Source organism: Pezoporus flaviventris, unplaced genomic scaffold (assembly GCF_033815535.1).
Source record: "Pezoporus flaviventris isolate CSIRO_AGI_PZ_B2104156 unplaced genomic scaffold, CSIRO_AGI_Pfla_v1 ptg000031l, whole genome shotgun sequence".
Lineage (NCBI taxonomy): Eukaryota > Metazoa > Chordata > Aves > Psittaciformes > Psittacidae > Pezoporus > Pezoporus flaviventris.
This window is the reverse complement of record NW_026892579.1, coordinates 15,538,151-15,564,687: the sequence shown is the minus strand read 5'-3', so window position 1 is coordinate 15,564,687 and position 26,537 is coordinate 15,538,151. Positions and strand designations below refer to the sequence as shown.

The window sequence follows — 26,537 nt, the reverse complement described above, 5'->3', positions numbered from 1 at the left end:
CAGAAGCAAAGGAGCACAGATTAAACACCCGTATTAAAACCTACAGCCCAACTTACCTAGAAGGGACTGCCACAACTCTTAGAACTAAGTATGATCTAGAGACCATGCATATAAAAATAATAGGAAAAAAAAAACAATCACCAAAATTACCTCTTTGCATGACATAATGTGACAGGATGGATCAAATTATTTCAGTTTGAGAGAAGGGGTTGGAGGATCATCAAGTAAAAAGGCAAACATTTTCTGCTGGTGGAGATCAAAAAATGGCACCATTTTCAAAGTAGCCGCAATCAAAAAGGAAGTGGACCATAGTCATAACAGTAGAAAACCCAGTCATAATTCAGCCATAAAATGATGTACTATGAAAAAAAAGTGTGAAAGCAGCTGAATTGATTTTTGAAAATATAGCAATATATGTATTTCTTAGAATGAGATGTTTATTGCATACAGCCAACCGCAATATAAAATAATGCAACTGTGTGATTCTTATACCAAGATTCATTATGACTTTTTTTTAACACTAATAGGAAATTTTGCCACAGTAATGAGGAAAACAGACATTTTTCATATTTGTAGTAACTCCTATTAAACTGCTTTTAGCAAGGACGGCAGGACTGAGCCCCTGCTCTTTGTGCTAATAACAGATGGTTATGATATGGGGCCAATTCCTGTTTTTCTTACTCTAACAAGTAGACCCAAGGGAGTACAATTTCTATTTTTTATTTTTATTTTTATTTTTTTAATGAATAAAGCAAGCAAGATTTTACCCAAGGGAAAATAAGCAGTTTTGCAACAAGAACATTTGTGCTCCCCTTTTCCACTGGGTAAAAGTAAGGAGCTCTGACTCTTTGGCTTACCCTGCCAGCTCCAAAGAAAGCTTTAAGGAACCCTAGTTGCAGGTACTTGGAAGAAACAGATGAAGAACTGGCACAAAAGTATGAAACAATGACAGCTGTCAACAGATTTCCCCAATATGTTTCAGAAATCACTATCAAGAATGGAGATTAGCATGGGATCCCCAGCAGCACACTACTTCCATCTGGACTGGGTAGAACTATAGTCTCACAAAGCATATAGCTATGAAGATTTTTAGGAAGACAGGACAGATCCATTTTCTAACCTACAGAGACATGTAATATACAGAACAGCAGTTTTTCCCCAAAGGAAAATTTACAGGAAAAGGACTCCAATCAGAGGATACTCTCTTTTTCCATCACTTAAGGTCCTACACCTGAGAGGGCAATCCCAAGCACAGCTACAGGTTGGGAAGAGAAGAAATTCAGAGTAGGCCTGAGCAGAGCACTTGGGGGTGTTGGTCAATGAGAAACTGAACATGAGCCAGCTTCAATGTGCGCTTGCAGCCCAGAAAGCCAACCGTATCCTGGGCTGCATCAAAAGGAGCGTGACCAGCAGGTCGAAGGAAGTGATCCTGCCCCTCTACTCTGCTCTTGTGAGACCTCACCTGCAGTATTGTGTGCAGTTCTGGTGTCCTCAACATAAAAAGGACATGGAGCTGCTGGAGCAAGTCCAGAGGAGGGCCACAAGGATGATCAGGGGACTGAAGCGCCTCCTGTATGAAGACAGGCTGAGGAAGTTGGGGCTGTTCAGCCTGGAGAAGAGAAGGCTGCGTGGAGACCTCATAGCAGCCTTCCAGTATCTGAAGGGGGCTCATAAGGATGCTGGGGAGGGACTCTTCATTAGGGACTGTAGTGACAGGACAAGGGGTAACGGGTTTAAACTTAAACAGGGGAAGTTTGCGTTAGATATAAGGAGGAAGTTTTTTACTGTGGGGGTGGTGAGGCACTGGAATGGGTTGGCCAAAGAAGTGGTAAATGCTCCATCCTTGGCAATGTTCGAAGTCAGGTTGGACAGAGCCTTGGGTGACATGGTTTAGTGTGAGGTGTCCCCGCCCATGGCAGGGAGATTGGAACTAGATAACCTTAAGGTCTTTTCCAACCCTAAACATTCTACGATTCTAATCGACAGCCCTCCATCTCTTTCAGTTAATAAACCCAAGTCAATCATTATATATTTGTAAACCTATTCTGAAAATTAAAAAAAATATATATATAAGAAATAAGTACCTGTGAAGCAAGTGCTTATCATATGCTGAAGGTGACCAGGCTGTTCACCTTTACAGGATATCATATCTCTTTATACAGGCTATATTGTCCATAAACCACCACACTATGTTTCTTTAGCTATTACTGCCACTGCTGTATGACCAAATGCCTACCTCAAGAAGCAGGAGTTCCCACAGGACATAGGCTAGTGAGCCTAGGGCAAGTATAATTTGTATGTCACATGCAATGTGCTTGTTATATCCTCCTTTAAAAGGAGCTGTGAGAGTGCTACGAAGTTGGGCTTTCAATTTTACTGAATATAAATATGCCATTGAGTGAGGGAGATGGAAACAACTGGTATGACCAGAGATACTTAAAAATCACTGCTGAAGAGGTTGTAGATGTGCAAGATTGAGAAGACTCTTCCATCTCTGCATTTCAATGCAATATACATCACGTTTGGGGATTTTCTTATACCTAAAGAAGAAATTCCATTATTATACATCCATTAGGTACGAACATATAGCACTTTAAAAAGCAATATCAAAAATATTGTTTCAAACTGAATGTTTAAACACCTCACACCACTCACAGCTAGACACAGAATGAAATGTTACTCATACTTACCAGACAAAATTAAACTCTTCTTAACTGACCATCACAGTGTGAGAAAGCTAAAGGTGTAACTTGCAAGTCAAGTGAATCTAGGATACCTCCCCTAGGAAGAAGGACAGCCCAAGCAAAAGATTTTTTTTTTTTTGCATACATGGAGCTGATCTCTAATGTTTTTATGTGTTCAGATGACCTGAGCAGCCTGTTTGTACATAGTCCCAGAACACGTCCATCAATCCACGTCAGCATTCTTCCAAGCTGCACTTGGACTGGCAACTGACAGTCAGTTATCTCCTGAATGTTAATTAATAATGAATACCCTTGTCACTTCTTAAATACACAAGATGTCATTAAATGGTAGACTTTTAAAAATGGGATTTGTCCTCTGAGAGCAGGGATTGTATTTTTATTTAGCCCTTGTATAAATAAAAATCCCTATTTAAAGATTGCACATAATTTGTACTATCAGCATGTGCTTTATATTCAAAAAAACACTCTACTTTTGTCGTGCAATTTTGATTCGTATGCTCCTGGACACATGATTTTATAATGGTAATACACAACACAGTGACTGTGTAGCTCTACATGTGACAGAAAACCGTTTAAGATAACAGATCAAAAGTAGACATATCATTGTTTCCTCCTCTGTCGTACTCACACGGGAAAAAGTGTGATTTGTTGACTAGCATTATTCACTAGCAATTCTACTGGTAAGACTTCTTTAATAATAGGCCAAATAGAGACTTCTTTCAACTGACAAACTAAAGCAGACAGACAAGCATACACATTGTAAAGCCAAACAACTGCTCCTTTTAATCAGAAAACTAAGTGATACACAACTAACAATAAGTGAAAGTGAACAGAAGAGACAGTCACAGATCACAGACTTAATGTTCTATTCCATCTGCAGTGGAGGACAAGATTTTCAACCCTGCTCATGATTTTAAGCACATGATACTTCCACACTTCCCAGAAGCAGGCTGCAGATTAAATCTGTCTGAGACTTCCACAGGTGAGATAATTAGGTGACAATATGTAGCCCTGGGATTTGCTTAAAGTTATAACAATATGCATTTCATTTAAGTATCATCTGGGGGACCTTCATCCATACTTTTTTTTTTAGTTAGTGACAATAAAAATGCCCACATTTTGAAATTTGTCTGTTTGTCTGCATAAACACATGTTAATTTTTACTGAAGAGCTACCGGTACGGGATAAAACTTTTCAACAAGTCGGATAGAAATGAAAATAGAGTTACCTAATTTATTAGTGTGCAAACAAATTAGTCAAGAAAAAACGCTGACGCTTTGAAAGATGAGAAATCAAACATCCAAGATCAGTGTTTGATTTCAGCTAAGAGGCTGTATAGTGGGAGCTGATCCAATAGAACAAAGTCAAGTAAGAACATCCACTCTTCAGTAGGATTCCAGTCACATCTGAAAATTACCTCTGTTTTAAAAGTATCTACCTCTCTATGCAGCAATTAAAAGAAATACCAAAGATGATCTTAAAATATTGAATAAGAAAATGTAATCAGAAAAAAACAAACAAACAAAAAAAACCAAAACAAACACCTTTTTTTTTAAGACTTCAAACAGAATTGTATGGTCCAAGAGACAAGAAAAAAGATCAATACATCCCCATTTGTTTTGGCATACGAACACATCACCATTATAAACAAATGAAAAATCAGTAGAACATTTTCTCCAGTTCTGTCATTCACTTCAGAAATATATACATGTATGTATATATTGAAAATAAATTGATCAGACAAAAATATGTTACCATTCTGAAAAATGAGAGCTCAAAAATCCAAGATTAAATGTTTCATATTTTATAGTTGTTTATAAATGTCTATACATACACTACTTATATAAGTATACAGTGTATATATATGTATATAATATATAAAATATATACTATGCATATTTATATATTTTTTATTTATATATATTTAGATCTACGCATAAAAGAAAGCTCAGAACCCAAGAGACTGGAAGCTATCACTCTCTATGAATGGTTCTAAGTGCTAGACTGGAAGAGCAAATTTCATCAGGGGCTAATAAAACCTTCTAACAGTGACTGCATGTTGGTTAATAGGCATGCCCTATTTGAAGCAAGAGATCCAAGTTCAAATTCTCCTCAGAAAGAAAAATAATTGACCTAAGTCTGGAAAACTTGAGTTGAATGAGATCATGTAAACATGATCAGTGATCACAGCCACATGTTGCCCACTCAGACCTTATTCCACAGACAGATTTCTGAACATGTAATTTGTTCCAGCATCAACAGAGCTGAGCTGTTTGGCACACAAGCTGCCAAACTTTTAGGCATACAATAAACTTTACTTATAAAATCTCAACTGCCCACATTCTTCAAGTGTTTTCATGATAGCTAAGTAAAGGCTCCAAGATTCTAAACTGGAGCTTTAAAGAGATTCTCAACGCCAGGTCCCTTTGTGGACACAAATGGATTGGATTCAAATAGGCACCACAGAGACATTCATGAAATTTATCTTTCATTCTCAAAAATCTACCCATACAATAGTTTTGTGGAAGAAAAAGATGGTACTCTCAGAAAGTTCAAAGAATAGTGTTTACTACTCATAAATGAAGACTAGCTAGTAAGCTAAGAAACTGAGGGGTTTGGAGGGTTGGAGGCCACAGGCCATAGTAACTTTTCAGTTGAAGTGGATTCAAGCTCCAGACAACTCCTGAGTTTTCCCTTGATGGTTCTTCAGAAGTGGATGGAGAACTCTGACATCCCACCCCTCCCTACATGGAGGGTTAGACATCTACAGAGAAATACGCACTTGCACACTATGTCAGAAGGCTTGAGCAAAAGCATGTATGTGATCATTCAAGAAAAATAAGCTCTATCAAGCATCAGGGGACACTTGCAATTCAGTCACACCATGAGAACATGCCCAGTAAGGTGAAGGGAATGTATAGCAGGTCACATGCATATGGCTATGTAAGACCCCCCAGATTAGTCACCTGCCAGATGATCTCTAAGTATCACTTTCAAAGGCCACTCTAGTTCAACCCACTGTGTTCAATCTACTGGAAAAACAAACATTTATGTAGGATGGGTGATTTCACATTCACTAAATGTGAGGAAAGAATGATAACAAGTTACAGCTACTAATTGTGCTAGAGATTATACACCTCATGTATGACCAGTAGAATTTGATTCTTGTTTGTATTTGCTCTTCTGCACACATTTATACTATCACAGTGTCTATGATTCAGAAAAACACATCTAATCAAACATGTACTTGAATACGTTTCATCAACTTTCAACATCAAGTTTCAGACATGCTTACAGTTACTTAAAACTTTAGCACTTTCCTCAGTAGGAAAACACTAACACATGATGCTACTCTCAGAGTTAACAGGACTCTTGCCATTAAGTTCTAGGGACGATGCCTCAGCCCATAGTCCTACAGATAGTTTTCTGCATTCAGCATTATTTCCTTAAAATAGTCAAAACTTGTTTACTGAAAAGTAGGAGCCCCATTTTTACACTTTCTACAGCATATTTATTTATGGCAATACACAACATCAGAATTTTTTCTCTTAAAAATCAGTAGCCAACCAGGAAGCCAGGGCTCTAGACTTACATAAGCTTCCCAAAATTGAACCTGTAACTTATTTCACAATTATAGCAAAAATAATCATTGAATTTATGTATACTAAATACATTGCAAAATAATAACAGTGATTATATTTCTTAATCATGTACTTCATTTTCATCCATCAATCACACACATTTGAGGACTGTCAGGTGTCAGAAAATACTAATAATTACAGTTAATTAGACTTTTATTAGAAAATGCTTGACATTATTATTGCAGGAGAGCCGTATCTTGTCAAGAGTCACATGTAACTAATCCAAACCATAAAAATTAAAAAGTTACAATTACCAATTTACCTTGGGTAAAACCCCCTTATGTCTCTACATATGTGAGCAACTTTATCCTCCTTAGGATAGGCAGTGGGGCCACCAAGATAAATAAAGCTGTATAGCTATGCACATTGACAGGATCAGGACTTTAGAAGTATAATAATTGAACCCAATTCTTATTTCATACAAGCTTTGTAACTGGTTGCTCTTGCGACTCTGAATTATAAATTAGCTTAATACTAACCAAAATTTCCTAAAATGCATATACCTTCTAAAAGATCATTTTTTCCTAAAAGAAAAATCTCATCTTAATGAAAAAATACAGAAGTAACAGAAGTAAATACCGAACCATCACTCTCCAGTATGTTTGCATACTGTGCTTATGAGGGAGACTTGATGAAGTCATTAACAGGAAGTACACAATAACACTCTTTCACCAGAGACACTGGACATACTGCTGATACATCTGAGAACAAGAAATGAGATAGGAGATTCCCACGGAAAATAAAGTTTCTGCTGTTAAGCAGGATATTATCTACTTTCGCATATAACATACATTTTTTATTTGTATTAAGGACAAGCTAGCTCACTGACAGATACAGGCAATGGAAAGATTAGGAAGCGCACAGGGATAAAAACTTCTGTAAGTAACGAGAAGACTGTTTATAAAAATGTCTTAAATATATTTGTTATTGTTGTTTTCTCAACAATGCAAGGCGATTACATAAATCATCACGTTAAGAAAAATTACTTTTTATGAGATTAAAGATGGCTAATGCTAAATTAAACAGTAAACCTGCTCTTTTTTGTTTTGTTACTTCTCTGCTTGATGTTGCAATATTCTGTGAAAGCTTACAGTAAAAAACATCCACATATTTTTCCTGTCATGTGAACCATGTTGGGCTTTTAATAAGCTTCCTGAACATATTTTTCTAATTCTCTTAAGGAAATCCCTTACAAATTGTTTCATTCTTAACTTGGTTCCAGCCTTAAGTTTTTATTAACAAAGTACTATTTATTGTGGGGGGAAAGCGGACATGAAACCAACACAACCATGACATAAACAAAGTATATGCATTGAGCACACTTTGAAAGATCCATTTTGTATGTGCAGGTATTAACTTGAAAATGTTTTACTTCTTTTCAATTTAAAGTGTTAATCCACAGGCTGTGTACAGCTTACTGTTTTTAATAACTAAATTAGCATTGAAGACAGAGCTTGCACTGTACAGGGAAAACACTGAGATTTAGTGATGAGAAGTCAAGAAGCAGCAATTAATTTCTTCACTGTAGTTCAAGTGGTAATAAGCATGATACTAACTGAAAATCCACCTAAAGAGAAAACTACCTTCAGAGTTTCCCAAGAAACAAACAAGTTATCCTCAAAGATCTAATACTGTTTAATATATACGACATGCTGGAGTGGCAGGGGAGCAAATATTTTCATGATAACATAGAAAGCTTGGGATGCAGCAAAATTCAAAAGCCATAAACAGATACACAAAACAGATTAGTCAAACACTTATTAACATGTTCCTCTCTTTTCTGTGATCAACTCTTCCCTTAAACGATCTCTATTTCCAGTTTCTCTATAGGCTAGTGACTCTCCTTTCCTCAGCTCCTGAAACCGTGTTTTCTAGCTGGGATGTTGTGGGTTTGTTTTGTTTTCTTAAAAAGAAATAAAAGTAATATTTAATGGAGTGCACGTACACTTGAGATTCCCCTAACAAGGATTACATGCGTCACTTCTCCCATTTCAATCAAAACCAAAAGAATATATAAATTTATTTTTAGTAGCTTAATTTTCAGAGGTTAACAGAAACCTCAGGCAAAAATAAACCAAACAAACAAAAAAACCCACCACAAAACAAAAATCTTCATCTAAGATAATCTTTTATACTTGGAAAATTGTAACAAAGCTATTACATGCCCATTGCACCTTGCATATATTTCTGGGCAGAAGCTTTTTTCAGAAGCAAGACATACGGTTTTGGGCAACAGACATGGCACGATGAGATTCCATTTCTAAATAGCAACTAAAGCTTCATTTAGAACAAACAGAAGATAAGACTTTATGACTAAGGAGTTAACAGCCCAGCTGTTGAGCAACCATAGCTAATTCAGCAGTGGCATCCCAAACCCGTAAAAAGACAGCTTTAGTGCTTCCTCTGTAACTAAAGGAGAAATTACTAAGATTCTGTTAGATGTCATTGCTGGCTTTGTTTTGGTTTCAGAATCTGTGCACAGCAGTGAATCTGACAAAACAAAAACAAACAAACAAACATAAACACCCCACAACAAATTGAGTTTAAGAAATTGATATTCAAAATGCAAAAATAAAATTAACCCCTGGAGACAAAAGAATCTCTGAAAGTGAACAGAAGGGTGCAGAAGGGTGGGGGAGGGTGAAAAAGAGAGGTGAGGGAAGGAAAAGAGCTGTATATTCAACTACATTATCCAACAATTTCAATTCTAGGACCAGGCTCCAGATGGCCCACCTGCCTGTACTATTTCACTCTTTTCAGCTCTTCTGAAGCAAAATAACAATTCCTTGGAAACTAAATCTGTCAGAAGCTCTGCAGATTAATTTTAGGGTTCACTCTGATGACATTATAGGTGACAGCTACCTGGTTTCAACTGCCTCCACCACTTGATCACTTCAACATCACCTTACTTCTCAGAGATCTTCATGTCACACTTGAGAGAGGATGCTGTATCACCGAAACTATGATAGCCTATAGTCAAACTAATCAATCTAATTCAGACACTTCAGGCAAAGGAACACTACAAAAAAAAAAAACAAACAAAACAACCTGTATTTTAGGGCCAAAAGGCAAGACAGAGAAGACCTGAAAAAAATGCTACGAAGCATTAAGACACCAGTTTCTGCAAGTGATGGCTAGCCCTGCCATTAAGAACACAAGCCATTTTGCATAATGTAATTTGGAAACCACTTTTCAAAGAAGACGAGTTTAACGTCTCAATGTCTACATAGCTCCTCTCCCCTTCTCATCTCTGTGCTGATGCATCCAGAGAGCTGAAGGCCATGAACAAATTAGGTCAAAGAAACTCAAATGACTTAGGGACTATGATAAATTCATAAAAATCATTCTATGAACACTAGAGTGTTCCAAAAGAAAGATAAAGCAAGAAAATACATATTTCTACCATATCTCTCTGGCAACGGCTGTCAGAAGACCCCAGGGTGAATGAAAGCCACAGCATTCAACCTTCTAGAAACTACAAAAGGGTCTGGAAGCAGAAATCACAGCTCTGTATTTCTTAGTAGGAACACCTTCGGTATTCCTGACCATCTAGCTAGAAGGTCTTACTTTTACCTTTTAAGTATCCGGTATGTTTTTCTGAACCCTGCAAGGATCCTTTGGAAATATATTTACATGATTTTTTTTTTTAAATTGTTTTAAAATCCAACTGTTCCTAGGCAGCTGCATCTGGGACCTGATACCAGATCACAATGACTTTTCTTTAAAAAGGGACAGAAAAATTATTTAATATGTTAGGGGATAAAAAGGGAAGGAGGTAGACACACTCCTTTGAACTTCTGCTGGCTTCAGAGAAAATGACAAGACTCAGAGATATCCTCATTTTCTGCTTTGGTTCAATTTGCTGAGAATAATTACATTCTCTTCCCTAGAGTAATTTTGGAGGCAAATGGAGGAAAGGTAACTCTTCTTCAAAAAAGGAAGCATTTAGAGCCTTGATTATGTAAATACCATTGAAGCAGTTTTCTAACATTCTTCCCTTTCTCTACAAAGTAAAACATTTTCAAGTTGAAAGTGGAGGAACATCAACGTAAGTTACTCAAGCTACAGGTCACCTACAGCTTTTGGGACACACTATCTGTGCTAAACTTTAGACCCATTTCACAATATGTGCAACTTGAGCTTTTTATAGGCATGGTAACATTCTTTTAATGACAATGTATTCACATTTCTTGCTTAATTCATTTCCCTCTACTAATAAACTTGTGGCACATCAGCTCTTAAGTGGAATAATATATTAAAACAAACCAAAACAAACCTCACCAAACAAAAATAAATCCTAAAATAAAAACCAACAAACCCACAACCACACATAATTTACCACAAATGTAATATTTCACAAAGTCAAGAGATGAAAGTTTGAAAAAAGAAGGGACAGATAGCTACAGGCACTGTAGTCAGGCACAATAAATAGCACATGACAAAGTTTGGAAAGAAAAGCCTATAGCTCCCTTTCTACCTCACCAAAACAAAATGTACAAATAGCTATAATCCCCTCCCCATTTGGGGACAAATAAAGCAACTGTTGATGCAAACAGTATTATAAAATGTTTAACAGTAAAACGCACCCATTTGGCTTTCCCTAGAAACCTGAAATTTCAGATGCCCAATCACCTATGTAATTTTTCAGTCCAGTTGTATGAAGAGATGCTTCCTACCTTCTGAAATATCACTGTATTGCTCAGATTGAATAAATTTAATTCTCTCCTTCCCCACCCCCAGCTAACACAAAACAGATGGAAAATACATTACACTGGAAGTTCTCGATTATTTTCTAGTTCAAATACCAATCCCTGATCTCAGAGTGCTCCTTAGATGCGCAACATATCAACTGAAATCCATTGTGAGAAAAAGAATCAAAGTTACATATACTGGGAGTTCACTACAGTTACTAAGAACTCTATTGGTTTTTTGTGGTTGGTTTGGGTCTGTTGGGGCTTTTTTTTTTTTTTCAGAACAGATGCAACGCACAGGTCTTGGAAGAACTGAGTATTTCTAAGTACGTTTGCTAGGCACCTTTCAGGACAATCCTTTAAAACGTACAACTTCCACACCTAAGCCTACTGTTAACATATCTGCAGACATAAGATCAGCACTGAGGAGATAGTAGTGTCTCTGCACATAAGCAAAAGAACCTGCAATTCAAAGTTCAGAGGTTCATCTAGTTTTCTCATGTTTGTTTCACCCAGCTTTCAGATTTTCCTTTAAATGACAATTATAAGTTCTCTGGAATTTGGCTCTTATGTATGTGTGTTATCATGATAACTGAGATGGAAAAGACTCCTTGGCATATCTATATTGAGAAGTAATTAATGTGCATTGGGGAAAAGAAAATAAAAATAATGCAGTTTGAAATCTCAAGCACTAAAGAAGAGACACGCAGGAAGGAGCCCATTTTCCAGGTTATGTGTTTCACCACTCACTGTTTTCCTCCTTATCCTTCCCTAACATTGCGAGTTACTTACTATGGTCATGCAACAACAAAACAAACAAACAAAAAAAAAAATCTTCTGGCAGCACATCCAGTGCAGAGTGGCATATAAATCAAACTTCAGTTGTTTCAGTATCTGAACTCAATAAATTTTGAACACAGGAGAGAAGCTGTATGCAAAAGAAATACATTCTTCAATCACAGCCAGCCAATCAAGCCAGCATATCACAGATGAAAATCCCCACTGAGTTACAGGCTGAAGAGCTATTTGGAACTACAATGTGGCCACCTACTCCTACCTTTCCTACAATGCAGCCAGATAAGGTATTATTCTTTATCTTTAAAATACCTTCCTATCGTGTTAATTCAGCTGAGCTTTAGCAAGTGTGAGAGCGGAATCAGACTTATGCCTATCCTGACTGAGCACAATGACTTCTGCCATGAGTAGCCCCAAAGTAACGCAGCATGCCAGGTACAAAGTATTTGCAGAAGTGAGCCCTCAGACAGGGCTGTAAAAGCTCTGGGTTAAAGAAGCAAATGCCAACTTGCTTCTGCTTGATCTGTTACACAGCTTGACAGTAACAGATAGCCAGCTGCATTAGTGTCAGTGTTCAGATAAGTTTCTCTCAATATCTGTCACAAAAAACAGACATGGTATCAGTGTTCCAGCTGTATTATTGGTTACTACATAGTTGATCATAGTTAATAACATCCTCAAGCACAGACATGGCTAAGAAGTACTGCAGACAGCAATTACTATTGTGCACCACAGTCACCCAGATCATTCTGACTCTGAGCTGCCGACGGCGCGCATTCAGCAAGTGCCTGCCTCCCACCTTTTCCCTCTCAAATACATCAACTTGCCTCAATATGGAGCCAGAGTTTGTTTTGAAACTCTTAACAGGATCACTGAAAGAAAAGAGGAAAAATACCATAAATGATCTTCTGGACTGTTTCCAGAGTAGCGTATTCTCTTAGTGATTGCTTTGGATGGAAGCCAAAAGCAGGAAGTGTTCTTGCAAATGAGCTCGCTACTATACTCAAGTACAAGTTATCATTTAATTCTTTTGTCAACATTGGCATGGTTAGAAATTAAGAAGCCTGTTTAATAAACAGGTTACTTGCATTTCAGTTACCAAATGCCGATTTCTTCTCTGTCCATCCCCCCCCACAGGCTCACTCAGCTCCTGTTCCCCCACCCACTTCCCAACATACACTCTCTTAATTTTTAGATACCTCTTCTCCTTTATTGGAAGTAAAAGGAAATTAGTATATTAATTACATCAACAATGACTAGGTCTGTAACCAAGAGCAAGTTAACTAAGGAAAAAAGTCACTCAAAAAAAAAACAAACCCAAACAAATACATCTGAAAGCAACATAGTGCTTGATATTTTTAACAGAGCTTTAATACAGTCTACTGAATGGTTTTGTTAGGGCAGTTTTTCACATTACAATTACTCCTAATGAGATCACCTTCCACAGTATATAAGCCCTCAACCCTTCCTAACAGAACAATGAAAGATTTGTGCAAGGCCTCAGATCAATTCCACTCACTTCACCTGGTACCAAATTTCCTCATAAAAACTCGTCAAGAACACAATCATGTTTTTGTTTCCTGAGGACAAATTATTAATAAGGAGACTCATTTATTTCACTTTAGGGTGTCCCTAACCCTCTACAGATTTTGAAGTCTTCACACAGACACCTCAGACCCAGTAACTGCTGCCAGCTTTGTTTCTGGATTCTGTAGGTTTCTCCTCTTCACAGATCTCTAGCTTTTTTTCCAGTTTTTGATTTAAAACGTTTCTTACCAACAAATGTCTGCATATCTTACAATAAAAATATGATATATAACTCCTTGTATTATCTTATGATAAAAATGATAGACCTGTATCAAATGTACATGAAAATACCTGTCTTCAAACAAACTGCCTGTTATCATGATTTTACTGTAAGAAAGACAAAGAAATCTCCTTTCTCACACACACAAAAATGCATTATGAATGTAGCCCCAGAGACAGAAATGCTAAAGGTAAGTATACTTCTAAGAATATGGATAACTGAATCAGTCTGAATTATAAAGTAGAACTCAGTCTCAGATGTGCTTGTATTTTAAACTAATCATCATGATTTCGCAGCAACCCAAAGGTTTAGGTTAGTTTTATGCAAAAAGATATTACAGTAAAGAAAACATACTACATTCTCAAACCTTGGTATTCCGTTTGAAAGTTCGATCTTGTGTTTTAATTTTTGCACACTCAACACAAACCTTTTTCTATTGTGTGTATTCTTCCCACACCTTGTTCTAAATTTACTACCTCAGTTTTAGTTTCATTGCAATTCTGCCACAGATCATGTGAAAGAATGAATTTTTTAACCACTCATATCTAAGATTATTGATACAGTGTTCTGTAATAGGTATGACTTGCTCAGCATTATCAAGAGGTACAGGAAAATCACCTTAACTGCTTTAAAATATTAGTTCTGGATCGATAATTCATACGACTTTAACTCTTCTTGTTTAAATTTAAAAGTGCAGTATGTACCCACTGATGTCTACATCCAGAAGGACTGCTTTAGATTAGCCAGTGTGAAGTTTACAGATTGAGGATCTTTAAAAGCAGACTGATGACATATTTCTCTTGAAAAAAGGTAATAAAAATAAGGTGGCAGAACATGACCTATAATGTACGTATTACAGCAAGTTTTATGTTTACTTACGTTCACATGTGTCTCCTTTTTGCTGGTATCCTGCTTTGCAGATACATTTTCCAATAGGCACTAACCATTCTCCCTCTGCGCTACAGTGCATCTTCGGCGAGTTCTCCGCCTCCTCTTCTGCACTGCTGACACAAGTTCCCCGTACTTCAACTAAAGAGGAAAACTCTGAGCCAGTCACTGTGTCGGGAAAAATAGCTAAGTTCTCAATGATGGACCAGCACTTCTTGTAGTAGACTTTGACAGAGACCAAAGCAATGCAGGCCCCTACATCCTGAAATGCAAGATAGAATCCTTTTTTGGACAAAGGTCCAATTTCTCTCACCTCTGTGTTAAGTTTCATTTTTCTCTCCCCAAGATCACCCTGGGTAAAACTTTCATCTGCTGCAATAGTGTCTATTTTTACATACTGGTTTTCTCGGATATTCCTGCCAGTGTCGTAGTCTGTTTCATAATAATACAAGTTAAAAGTTTCTTTACAAGTCCCCAGAACTCCAGGAAGACTGTTACAATCCCTCAGAGTGAATTTCAGTTCTACAAAAATCCTTTGTGCATTGCTTTTTGCAATCCAGTTAGTCCGAAGCCAGTTGTTTTGGTTTGATTCCATCACCTGGCATACCTGGTATGTTCGTATAGGAGTGTAATTTTCATCCAGTCCACTAATTTCTTCCCACTAAAACAGTAACAAACAGTTAGTAACGCAAAACAAGTATGCTATCAGATGTAACTATCATGTATTTTAAAAGGCTTCACATAACTCAAGTCTCCCTCTTTCTTAACAGCACAGCTTCATAAAAGGTAAGTTAAAATACTCTTAAACACCAAAATCTGTGTTAACGTAGCTGCCCACTCTTCTGTTTTTCCCACATATAAATAAATTCTAAAAATCATTGTCATATCAGGAGCACAGCTGCAAAAAAACGGAAAGCCTCAGAAGTTTGTTAAGCCTACCAAGTTCTGATTACACATGGGGCTCTCCCACATTTCTTTTAGGTTTCTTTTCATGACCTTAAATCAGTGAAGTCTTAGACATTGAAATTGCTTAGTGCTACAGAACATAAAACTTGTACACATAAAACTTCCAGTGGAACTTTCAGTTGTACAGAAAGCATGGGACCAGGTTCTGAAACTTGCAAGTCAGACGATTTTCACTCCTATATGATGAAAGTGAGAGAGAGAAGGCAAGAGAAAACAGACAGAATTAAAAGTCTGAAAACAAGAAAACATTTTGGTTGCCCTCTTTTTATTCAGTCCACCTTCTGTCCTACTTGCGAACCAAAGAAGGTACGCAGGAGCTCTTAGCCTCACATTTTGTTCAGTGGCTGCATCCATGTTAAAAGGAGCAAACTTCATTTAGCTGGGAGTTCAAATGAACCATGAGATTACAGGCATAATTAAGAACAATCCAAACGACTGAAAGTCCACTGGTTCAAAGCCCGAGTTTTGCAGTTGTTCCCCTCTTTAGGGCACCAACTATGTAACAAACTGGTAAGCCTGTAACAGCCCCTTAGTTTTTAACTGCCTTTAAGAGCATGGGAATTTTCACCTTTGCAATGGCAAATCTTCCCCTGGAATGAACCAGGCAGATCTGCCCAGGTGTAACCAAAACAATATCTGTCTGCCACCTTTTCTTCACATTTCTTGTATCATTTAGTTTACTGCTGAAACCGCGGCTGTAATAAATTAGGGGAGGCAGTTGAGCTATCCTTACCCTATGATAGAGACGACCATGACCATGACTTTCTGTATGCACTTAGCCCTTTGGCCCTGTGTCAATAATGCACTTAAGCTCATACTTAAGACAGTACTTATAAGCTTAATGGTAAGCATGTGCTTAAGTGCTTTGTGGGACCAGCATACTCAGCACCTCTTCAGGATGGAGCACCCACTGACATTCCTTATACCAGTAACCAAGCCTGGAAGGCATTGGTTTGGGAGACTAGGAGCCTTACAGTATACAGTACTTTGCAAGCCTATTTGACAGCAAATGAGATCATTTTACTGCTGGTGTACTGCTCCAAGAAAAAGCAGATGTGGCTGAATTGATACTGGAAGTTATCACCACAAAATATATCACAGCTGCAGATGCTGAAATGCACAGAAGTTGTAAATATCAAAGTGCATTTCAAAGACTTACAGTTAATATAGATGAGGTATGTATGGTATTATAGATGCATATGATATTAAATGATTGAAATATATTAAATGGTCATGGAGTTAACTGGTATTATTGCTATATGGAACCATATTAATCTCAAAACAGAAAGTCTATCTTCATAATAGATTTATTAAAGCGGAGTAAGATTTTTTTTCTCCCTTTATATAAGTAGTACAAATAAGGAAATTAAAAGGGGCCCTGGACGGAGGCTTTTGGCTCTGCCATGTTGAAAAACAAAATAAAACAAACCAACCAACCAACCAACAAACAAACAAAAGAAAAAAAAAATGGCCAAAAAAAGGCACGAAGACTAAATGTCTGTTTTTTACATTCTCCATTTCACATCAGTTAGCACTGAGGTTGAGGTTGGTGTTTTTTAATTGCTTTGGGGGTTAGTTTGTCTGTTAGCTTATGTAACTAGTCCTCCCTCTAAACACCAAGCCAGATTCTGAAATTATATATTCCAGTTAGACAATGTGTCATATCTTAGAATTTAAAGTAACTCTAACACAACACAAAACACAATCTGACTCCTCAGGTTTTTATGTGGACTGCTGCATCAAAACAAACCAACAAGCCTCAAAAAAAGAAACAGAAAGCACAACAAAGAAAACAACAAACAGGTTATACTTTACAAAAACAAGCCATTTTTCATAATACAACACAAATAAGCCTTCTTGGGGTCAAAAGCCACTCATGGCCACTACATGAGGCTAGCCAGTATCAGAGATATTCTTATGCTAGAATAAATATAAAACTCTAAATTCAGATAAAATTCAGTCCTACTTTACGTTATCCCCAGCACTAAACACTGAAGTCTATTTCTCCATATTTTCCTAAAACCATGGAGTATGATTTTCAAAAAAACTTAAGGAAATATGACTTATGATTCAATTATGTAATCACCAAGCTATTATTTCTAGTCCATTGAAGGTGTACCTGCTTCTCTGTGGGAGGAAAAAAATAACAAAACGTCAATACTGCAGGATATGTTTTCACCTATGCCATCTATGGTACCATTTCCCTGAAACATATCAGTTCCATGATAGCTTTTACAGCAAGAATATTTAACTTTGTCTTCCTGCAAGGGATAGCAATATATATGCAATTCCATTTGAACGAGTCCTATTCTGTTGGTTTCAATATACGGTATTTTAACTTCTTAGTTATCTTAGTAACGTTTGAGATCATTGTTCAATGTAAAATTTACAGCTGAATGGGGCATTTAACGAGTGTCTGGCTGATATATTCTGTTCTGTGATGATGCAGTACTTTCTTTCAAGAAGATTTTCTGAGTTTATTCCAATGAAGTCTTTACTGCATAGTAAAAATTTCAGTAATTATAACTACAGGAAAAATATTTTCAAAATTACATTATTAAAATGGTACTTTAATGTTGATATACAGACAAGTATTTCTGAGCATCTTCACACATACAAATCCAGCCATTAGTTTTGATTCGCTTTTAATTCCTGCTGGAAATTCACTTCTAACTCTGAAAGTCGCCTATTACTATTTGTTGAATTTGACTCTACTTTCATCTTTCAGTATGCTGACACGTGTAACATGTGTTGACATGTCTTTCATTATCTACAGGTTAGCCTAATACAGTTGCCACCAAGCTGATCTTTCAAACACTTCTGGTAAAGGCTTCAATCAGTGCATTATTAACCATCATACCCATTGAGCTCGCATTATATTTTTTCTGAAGTCTTTAGATTTGTTTCCAGTTTATGCTTGTATTGATTTTATGATCTTGCTTTTAAAGAAAGAAACTTTCAGATTTTCATTCTTCTTATTTAAAGGATTTGTTACACTTTTATATCCCCACTCACACTTCACACTCTCCTAGTTCCAGATTTCTTAATGCACTGAAGATTAAGGGCCTGATGGCTCAAGACCTTGTTCATGCAAGGAGTCACAATGGATTCAGCAAGACTGCTTCCATAAGTGACAACTGTCCATATAATTTAGGATTTGTCAGAGTGAGCTAAGGTTGGACTGAGCTAAGGTAGGCCAATATACCCATTATATCTTTCTGAAAGTGTTCTTTCTCCAGGCTTGAGAAAGAAGGGGTTTTATAAAATTTTTAATTCACCCTGAAAGAAGCATCTCTCAACTCTATGTTTATTATAAATAAGACTATACACCAATGCTTCTAAACTTGTCATTTTTTATAAAGATGTAATTTGCAATGATACATTTCATGCAGTACCATGAGATTAATTTGTAAGCAAGCTGGAGGTAGCCTTAACTGCATAACTTGTGCCTAGTTAAGATACCAAGCTCTTCAAAACTTGTGGATGTTTCAAGTGTGGAATGCCATTTCAAACACATCCACAGTATAATTTTTTTTATTTTAGAGAACTTCAGTCTCTGGTATTCAATTACAAATAAAACATTGTAAACAAATTTATGATCACCCATTATACAGAAAATGAAAAACATATTTTTAGAAAGTTTCCATGCTGAAGTCAATCTGCTGCTTCTATAGGAAGAAAGAAAAAGTGATTTAAAACATTGTGTTACAAATCTATACAGCTTTTCAGTAGAGCATAAAAGATTACACTACAAAACATAAAGCTCCTGAGAACATTTAAGTGAGTTTCTAAAAAGACTGCTCCTTTTAATTAGCTTGTACATTTGAACACTGGAACCTGAGGTACACTTCTTTCCATTCTACAAATGAAAAGCTGTAAATACACATTATGATTACTGAGATAAATATGAGGGGGAGCTAGTTTAAACCATGTTATTCAATTGCTTTGGTGAAATAAGTACTCATCTTCAGGAACTTCATTTTTGCCTGCAGTACTTACCCCATTAGGAGGGGAGGAAATCCATTCCAATTCTGTCTGTTGTGCTTTAGAGTCCAGCAATATTACTAAAAAAGAAAAAAAAAGACATTTCCACTGATTGTTAAATATAAGTGGAAAAACATAAAACCAAAGTCTGAATTTTAAAGGTTTTATATTAATATAACTTTTGTACAAAAAAATTTTCTTCATATTATAAAAAAAAATCTGAAACCACAACAATGCATTTACTTGTAAGTAGATGATTAAATTATGTATGTATGATTATGTACCATCTACATGTAAGCATATATGCATTAATCTTAACAATTTCATTGCTCAAAGTGTATTGTTTCTCACACTGCTCTAAACTATTACTGTAATCAGTCATTAAGATGCATGCTCCTTTCATCTTCTTTGTCATAAGAAGGCCATGTCCCATATGTTGGTTATTACAATGAGTTTAAAACACACAAACACACACCAACATTTTAATACTTTTCTAAACTGATTTAGAAAGGACTAGTCTATACCTACCTGGAGCTGCACTACAAAAGCAATGGTCTTTTTGAGTTTAAAAGAAAAAAAAATATGCCTCTTAGGTGATAAAGTAGTAATTCTATAAGCAAATGACAACAAGGAATACAGAAAATAAAAGACTCTGCAATTACCTTACACTTTGCATATACAAAATACTATAAACAAAATCAAACTAATTTACTTAATGGTAATGGCTTACTAAAATCTTCATGTCATTACACCCCAGTGACACTTCTATACAAAAAGACATCAGTTCTAGTATTCTCAACAATTATTTTCAGCTAAATGGAACTCCATCTCCAAAAGTGGTTAATCACAGCCTAATAAGCCAACTCTTACCTATTTTAGACCACATATTGAAGGTTATATTATTGCTGCTCTGTTACATCCAAATACGCATTTCTATATACCTTACATTTTAGTTGTAGCTATAATCTTCTTTCATAGCATATTATTGTAAGTTTCTGTAAGACTTTCAAATGGTACATATAGTAAACTATGATGTCCGAAAAAAAAAGTGAAAAAATTTGCTGTAATACTTTCAAAACAGCCAACTCTATAGAGTGATCAACCATATAACTAGGCTTGGTACGCTTTGAAAATTCCTTCTCCACATCTAACTGTGCCTTTATTTGATTAAATAAAAAGAAACATTTCTAATTCAGATCTATTCAGTATATTTCTTAGCTATAAAACCATTTATAACTTTTTATACAGCATTTAAGTACTGATATTTCAGCCTGATTTAAGGGTGTAACTTGAATCAATTTTTGTCAGGTCTTTTGAAATGGTTGTAATTCTGGCTTCAGGCCCTTCTCCTAGCAGAATTTAACACAAAATTTCAGTGAATTACTAGAAAGATGAGATGACTGTAAGAGTTATTTAAAGGCTTATATAGGACTATCTTGAATGTTACCTCAACACACAAAACAGGAGCTTCCAGGTAGGTATTTCAGTAATAAAGTGAACCTAGTCATTAAGGAAGTTTGATAGTCTCTCTCTAGAAAGATTATCTGCTTATTTCATTAAGCTTGGATTCAAGGAGCTTTACTTTGTAACACTTTCTATAGAAAAGCAGGTGGTGTGTGTGGCGATTTGTTAAACAAGAACATTTATAATGGTCCTGGAAAAAAAAAGAGGTACCACGAAAAATTTAACCATTTCAGCACCAGCACAACGTCCCACGGCTGCAAGTCGTTATTACACTTTGTATTTGGCAGCGATTCTCCATCACGTAGCAACGGGCGGGCACATCTCAGAAAAAAAAAACACAATAAGCAAACAAACAAATATAAAAAGCTGCTCTGCAAAACGAACCGTCCCGTTTCCGTGTGGCACCCAAAGGTACCACCTGAGAACAGCTTCCCAGGCAGGGGGCACCGGGGCCCCCAGGGCTAGTTGCGCCCCACTGGGAAGCGATGCCGCCTCGCTCCGCGCGCCCCGCCCGCAGCCGCGCGCCCTTACGCAGCCCCCGCGAGGTCCCTCCGAGGGGCCGCAGCGGGACAAAGAGCGAAAGGAGGCGTAAAACCGGCGAGGGAAGGGCTGGGCGCGGCCGCGGGTAAGGGGCTCCGCGGGGCTCCACGCAAACGGGGAGCAACAGACTCGCCTCTGCGGGGAGCCGCAGCAGCGCAGCCACCCCGGACGCTGCGCGCAGGCGTCCGAGTCTCCGAGCGGAAAAGCGGGGCTCGGCGGCCGAGCAGAAGCGGAACGCCAGAACAGCGGTCCCCCCCCATCCGCACCACCCCAAGCGCGGCAGCTCCCGGGGTCGGAAGCGAGCGCCCGGGAAGGCAGCCCCGGACGGAGCCCCGAGGTCTCGTAGCCGCGAGGTGAAGGGACCGGACACCTTCCGCCTCATACACACCCTCGCCCCGGAGGGGGCGACCCCAGCGGCCCCGCGTCTGCGCTCGCCCCGAGGATCCCATCCGCGGTGCTGGCAGCGGGTTCCGCCGGTAACGCCGTCACCCCCTCGCTTGGAGGGCCAGGCGGACCTTGCCCCTCTCCCCTCAAGCATCCCACTCTGGCTTCTCCTCATCTACGAAAGGGAAATCGTGAAACTTTCCAGACTCACCCCTCCACCCCTGTTACGTACCCAGCGGGAAACCACGCGAGCCACCACTGACCCTCCGATGAGGCTGGGGGTGAGGCTGCAAAGTTACTACTACTTTTTTGCTGTTGTTTTAACTCGGTTTTTCGTCCTCGGGAGTTTTCTGTACTTGAAGCAGGTAACCGCCATCAATCCCTGTCGGCCGCTCGCCACCTCCTGACCCTCTTTTGGCTAGGCTGATTTTCCCCAAACACATAGACATAATATGCACGCGCACTGATATGTATAGATACATCTCCATACACGTATTACCCACACGCATCCGAGGCAGGCTGCCGCCGGGAGGCACCGGCGGAGCCCCAGTCTCGATGCAGTCTGTCGGGCAGAGCGGGGCAGGCAGCCCGCACCCTCCCTGCCCGCCTCCCTGGCCCTTCTCCCCACTCCACGGCCACGCGTTATTACTCCCCGTGTGCGGGTCTCTGTGTTTTATAGCCCCTCCAAATAAACTTTCGAAATGCTGCAAGGGAAAGGCTCTCTCTTCTTTCCCTAACCTCGCCTTGCCTTCTTCTCTTGAGGGCAGAGGACATTTTAATCGAGGGGGGTCTTTTTTAAGCTCCTGTTACAAGCTAGAAATGGCATCATGATGCATGCAAAGGTTTGATGAAAAATATTGACGTATACTTCAGAGGGGGAGAACCCCCAAAAGCATACATATGCAAAGACACCAAAAAAGCCCCTGACTTCCCCTTCCCTGTCGTCGTCTTACACACGCACACACCGCTGAAGATGGAGACGGACCTTCGCCTTTGGCTGTCAAACGCGAGCAGGGCGCTCCTTTAAATAATTTCGGATTTTCTCACGGTGAAAAAAAAGATTCCCAGATGGACTTTGTGAATTGATTTTATACACCTCCATCAGTCTCTGATAGAAAGCTGCCTGATTTATCTCTGTACGCGGAGGAAACAAATGTCCGGGGTTCGCCTTAACACAGATACCAGTGCCGGATTGATGGGAATCGGGAAGGAAAGCCCCGTTGTGATACGCAGATGGTGTAAAACATCCAATGCCTAAACCTCTCCAGCGATGCCGGGAAAGAGCACACACGCTGCAAGCACAGGACGCCAGACTGTACGTACCCTCTTTAAACATATGCCCAGCCTGCATGGCTTGGAGGTTCAAATCTGCACCCCGTTACTCCTTCCCACGGCGTGTGCACAGGCCCCCGGTGGGCAGCTGCGAGGAGCTGCCCCGCAGCCTCAGCCCCGCGCCGTGCCCGCGGAAAGTCCCGAGCCTTAAAACTCGGCCCTCAGACCCTGCAGCCCCCAGCCAGATAGCAGCGAGGTAACCCGCCTTCCCTACACTCCGTCGGGAAGATTACAGCTGCCACTTGAAAGCGGGGCTGCCCTGCACGGATCCCCAGGCTGGGGGCTCTCTCTCTAGCCCCAACCTTTTCATGATGTGCAAATGCCTCAGAGAGCTCATTCTTGAGAGCGAAGGCAGTTGTCCTATCTCTCTCACACACACCTCACATCCCCAGTGGATGCCTTGCTCTTTCCTCCCTCCCGCCACAAAAAAAAAAAAAAAAAAAAGCTTTTTTCTTTTTTGTAAAGGGGGGGCTGACAAGCCGCTCGCAGTGGCAGGCAGATCCTCCGTTAAGCCATCAGAGACTTCGTGCGCAAAAGCAATAAATAAGCCCGAACTTTTGTTTTCCGCATCACCTTACCTTCTTTTGCAGCCTGTGCCTCCCCCGTGTGTGCAAAGCGGAACAGCCAGACGGAGCACAAAATAATCCAAGAAGGAACCCTACTTTGGAAAACCATGGTGCAGGAGCGAGGTGGTATTTCTAGCTATGTATTTCTAGACACTGCCGCTGCCGCCGCTTGCTGGGTGCTAGAGGACGGCGGAGAAATTGTTGTGCTAGTCTCTGGCTCGGCGCTCCCTCCCTCCCGGCTGCCTTTCTCTTTCTCCTCCTCTTTCCTTCGCCGCCGCCGCCGCCTCCGTCTCCTCCTCCGCGCCGCTCCTCCACTCCCGCACCGGACCGGCCGCCCGCCAGGCCCGACTGCAGCCGAGCCGCCCTCCCTGCTCTCCGATAATATCAATTAGGGCGAGGGGGCGGGACCGCAGCGCGGGGCTGCCCGTCCCTCAACCTGACTGACAGCCACCGAGGGCCAAACAGCAGCGATCTTCGGCGCCCGGCGGGCCGAACTGGCGCCTGAATCGTCGCTGCCGGGGGGGGCGGGATCGGCGGTGGCACCCAATGAGCTTTCGGCGGTGTCGGGTTGCCGCCGGAGCTGGAGAACAGCGGGTTGTGCGCGGGGAATCGGCGGCGGGACGGAGTGGCTGAGCTGGGTGTGCGGTCCGGGCGACAGTTGGTGCTACGCTCCACGCCTGGAGCCGCCCGCCCTTCCGCTTGTCCTCCGAGCGAGTGAGGCTGCCAGCCCCAGGGTTCTGTGTGTTCTTCCCGTGCCACAGCTGCCGGAGTGAGGAGTGGGAAAAGGACCCGGCTCCAGTCCGGACCGCTGTCGGCGGCGGGTCCTGGCGCTGCCCCCGGCGCGGTGTGTGCCCTTGGCAGCGCTGAGAGCGCAGCTGGGCTGCTGCCGCCAAAAGGGAAACTTTGGCAGGAGCTGCGGGATGGTGCCCCGAGACAGTGTTCTGCCAAAAGTCAAGTTCCTCAGGGCTGACATCACCCGGACTCTCTCCCTCCCCTTTGTTTTATTCGGGTTTTCCGTTCCACGCCTCCGGTTTTCCCCAGATAAGAAGAACAGGTTAATGACAACACAGATCTTTCTTACTTGGGGGCGGATGGGAGGGAGAGGTGGTTGCTTTCCACACCCTCCTCGCCGGGTGTAACCTGAAGCGGCGGCAATCGCTCACAGACGATCTAAATGACGAGAAAGAGGGGGGAAATAAAAAAAAAAAAAGGAAAACACGAGGGAGAGAACTTGCTAAATCCCTTTTGCCAGCGCTCACCTTGCGGGCCGGGAGCGCTTCTCCCGTGGATCCATGAAACCTCTCCGCTTTCCTTTCCCCAAACCCACCCTTGCTACGAATGGATTAACAGGACGAAGCGACACCAAAACTCACCCTTCCCTGGGCAAGGCTGCAGGGCGGAGGGCGGTGTGACCAGCGAGGTGTCTCCGTCGGCCTCGGTGGGAGCGCCCCTCGCTCCGGCCGCGGAGGGACCGGGGCAGGGGCCGGTCATTGTAATCCCCGAGGCGCGAGGCGTCGGTCCCTGCCTCGGCTGCTCTTCCCGCTCCGAGACTCTTGCGAAGCTCCTGCCCGGCCCCTGCCTCGAACTCTGTCCCGCTCCCGTTTCCCGGGCTGATGCTGTTGAGAGCGGATTTTGTACAGCTCCGTAAAAAGTGTATCGCCGTGCCCTTTCGGAGGATGGAAAGGAGATGTAAACGGTATAAATGATTATTGTCTGGGAAGCAGGCGAAGCCAGCGAAGCGAAGTGGGTGTAATTGCAATTCGGTGGCAAGATTATGGGAGAATCTGAAACAATCCTTGCGCAAAAATGGGGATCCTGGAACAGAAAATCTCGTGAAAATTAAAATTTGAGGGTTGTCTGTTTATGGGACCTTAAGGTAGATAAAATTATAATTGTTGTTACTATTAATAGTAATAGTAGTAATAATATCCTCCACATTGTCAAATAAACAGCCAGCATACTCCGAGCTTCGAGCACTTTCCTTGTGGTTTCCCTGTTACTTCTCAGGATGGTGTGGAGGTACCCTCAAAAATGCACTGTATTCCTTCCACTTGCTGAATAATTAGCAATTCCACTTGCTGAATTGCTTAGAATATTACAGGTTTTGCGTTTCATTCAGAATGCTCTTTTGATACTCTGGATACCATGATGAGTGTAAGCAAAAGTATGCACTCTTGATTCTCTTGTCCTGTGTCATCTGTCATTCCCATCTTCGTTCGTGCTTACTCAAAAAAAGGAGCTGTGCAGAACAGTTGAGTTTGCTTATCTTCTTTTAAAAAGACAATTTTATTTTAAATATTTACATGCAGGTATTTTTTAACTTCCTTGCAAATTTTCATAGGTACAGCTAGTTTTCATGTGACGTGTTCTAAGTGATTAAAGCAGATGCAGGAAGTCCTTAACCTGGTTAGTCCTCAACAATCTCATAGCGCAAAGTGCAGGCATTTCACTACAACATCATTAACCTCAAAAGGCAAATTTTAACCTACAGAATCTATTAAAAAAAAATTACTTGCAGTGAGACTTTGAATGACGATGTTCAGAAAAATGCAGGAACGTACTAAATGAACAAATTGATAGGAGAAAAGCTCAAGTGGTAATGAGATCTATCCATGCCTTGCACACAGTACTAGGCCAGACACTTTTCTTCATCAACACCTGCATTTATGCAAGCTATATTGTGCTATGTTGTACAATCTAACATTGTATGTGTATATGTGTATAGTGTCCGTACACATATAAGGATACTAAAAGGTATGTATATTAGCCACACA

General features: G+C 40.2%; 1 protein-coding gene across 5 annotated transcripts in view; it reads right to left on the bottom strand.

Moving 5' to 3' along the window:
• EPHA7 (EPH receptor A7) overlaps nt 1-24,077 on the bottom strand; it is a 165,169-nt gene extending 141,092 nt beyond the window's left edge. For all 5 annotated transcript variants that reach the window (XM_061460274.1, XM_061460279.1, XM_061460275.1 and 2 more), the window contains exons 1-3: nt 23,776-24,077; nt 19,493-19,557; nt 14,519-15,188 (exon numbers count right to left, since the gene is read on the bottom strand). In XM_061460274.1, coding sequence (XP_061316258.1) covers nt 14,519-15,188; nt 19,493-19,557; nt 23,776-23,872 — 832 coding nt within the window. In that variant the 5' untranslated portion in view covers nt 23,873-24,077. The remainder of the gene's footprint in view (nt 1-14,518; nt 15,189-19,492; nt 19,558-23,775) is intronic.
• Nucleotides 24,078-26,537: the final 2,460 nt, after the last annotated feature.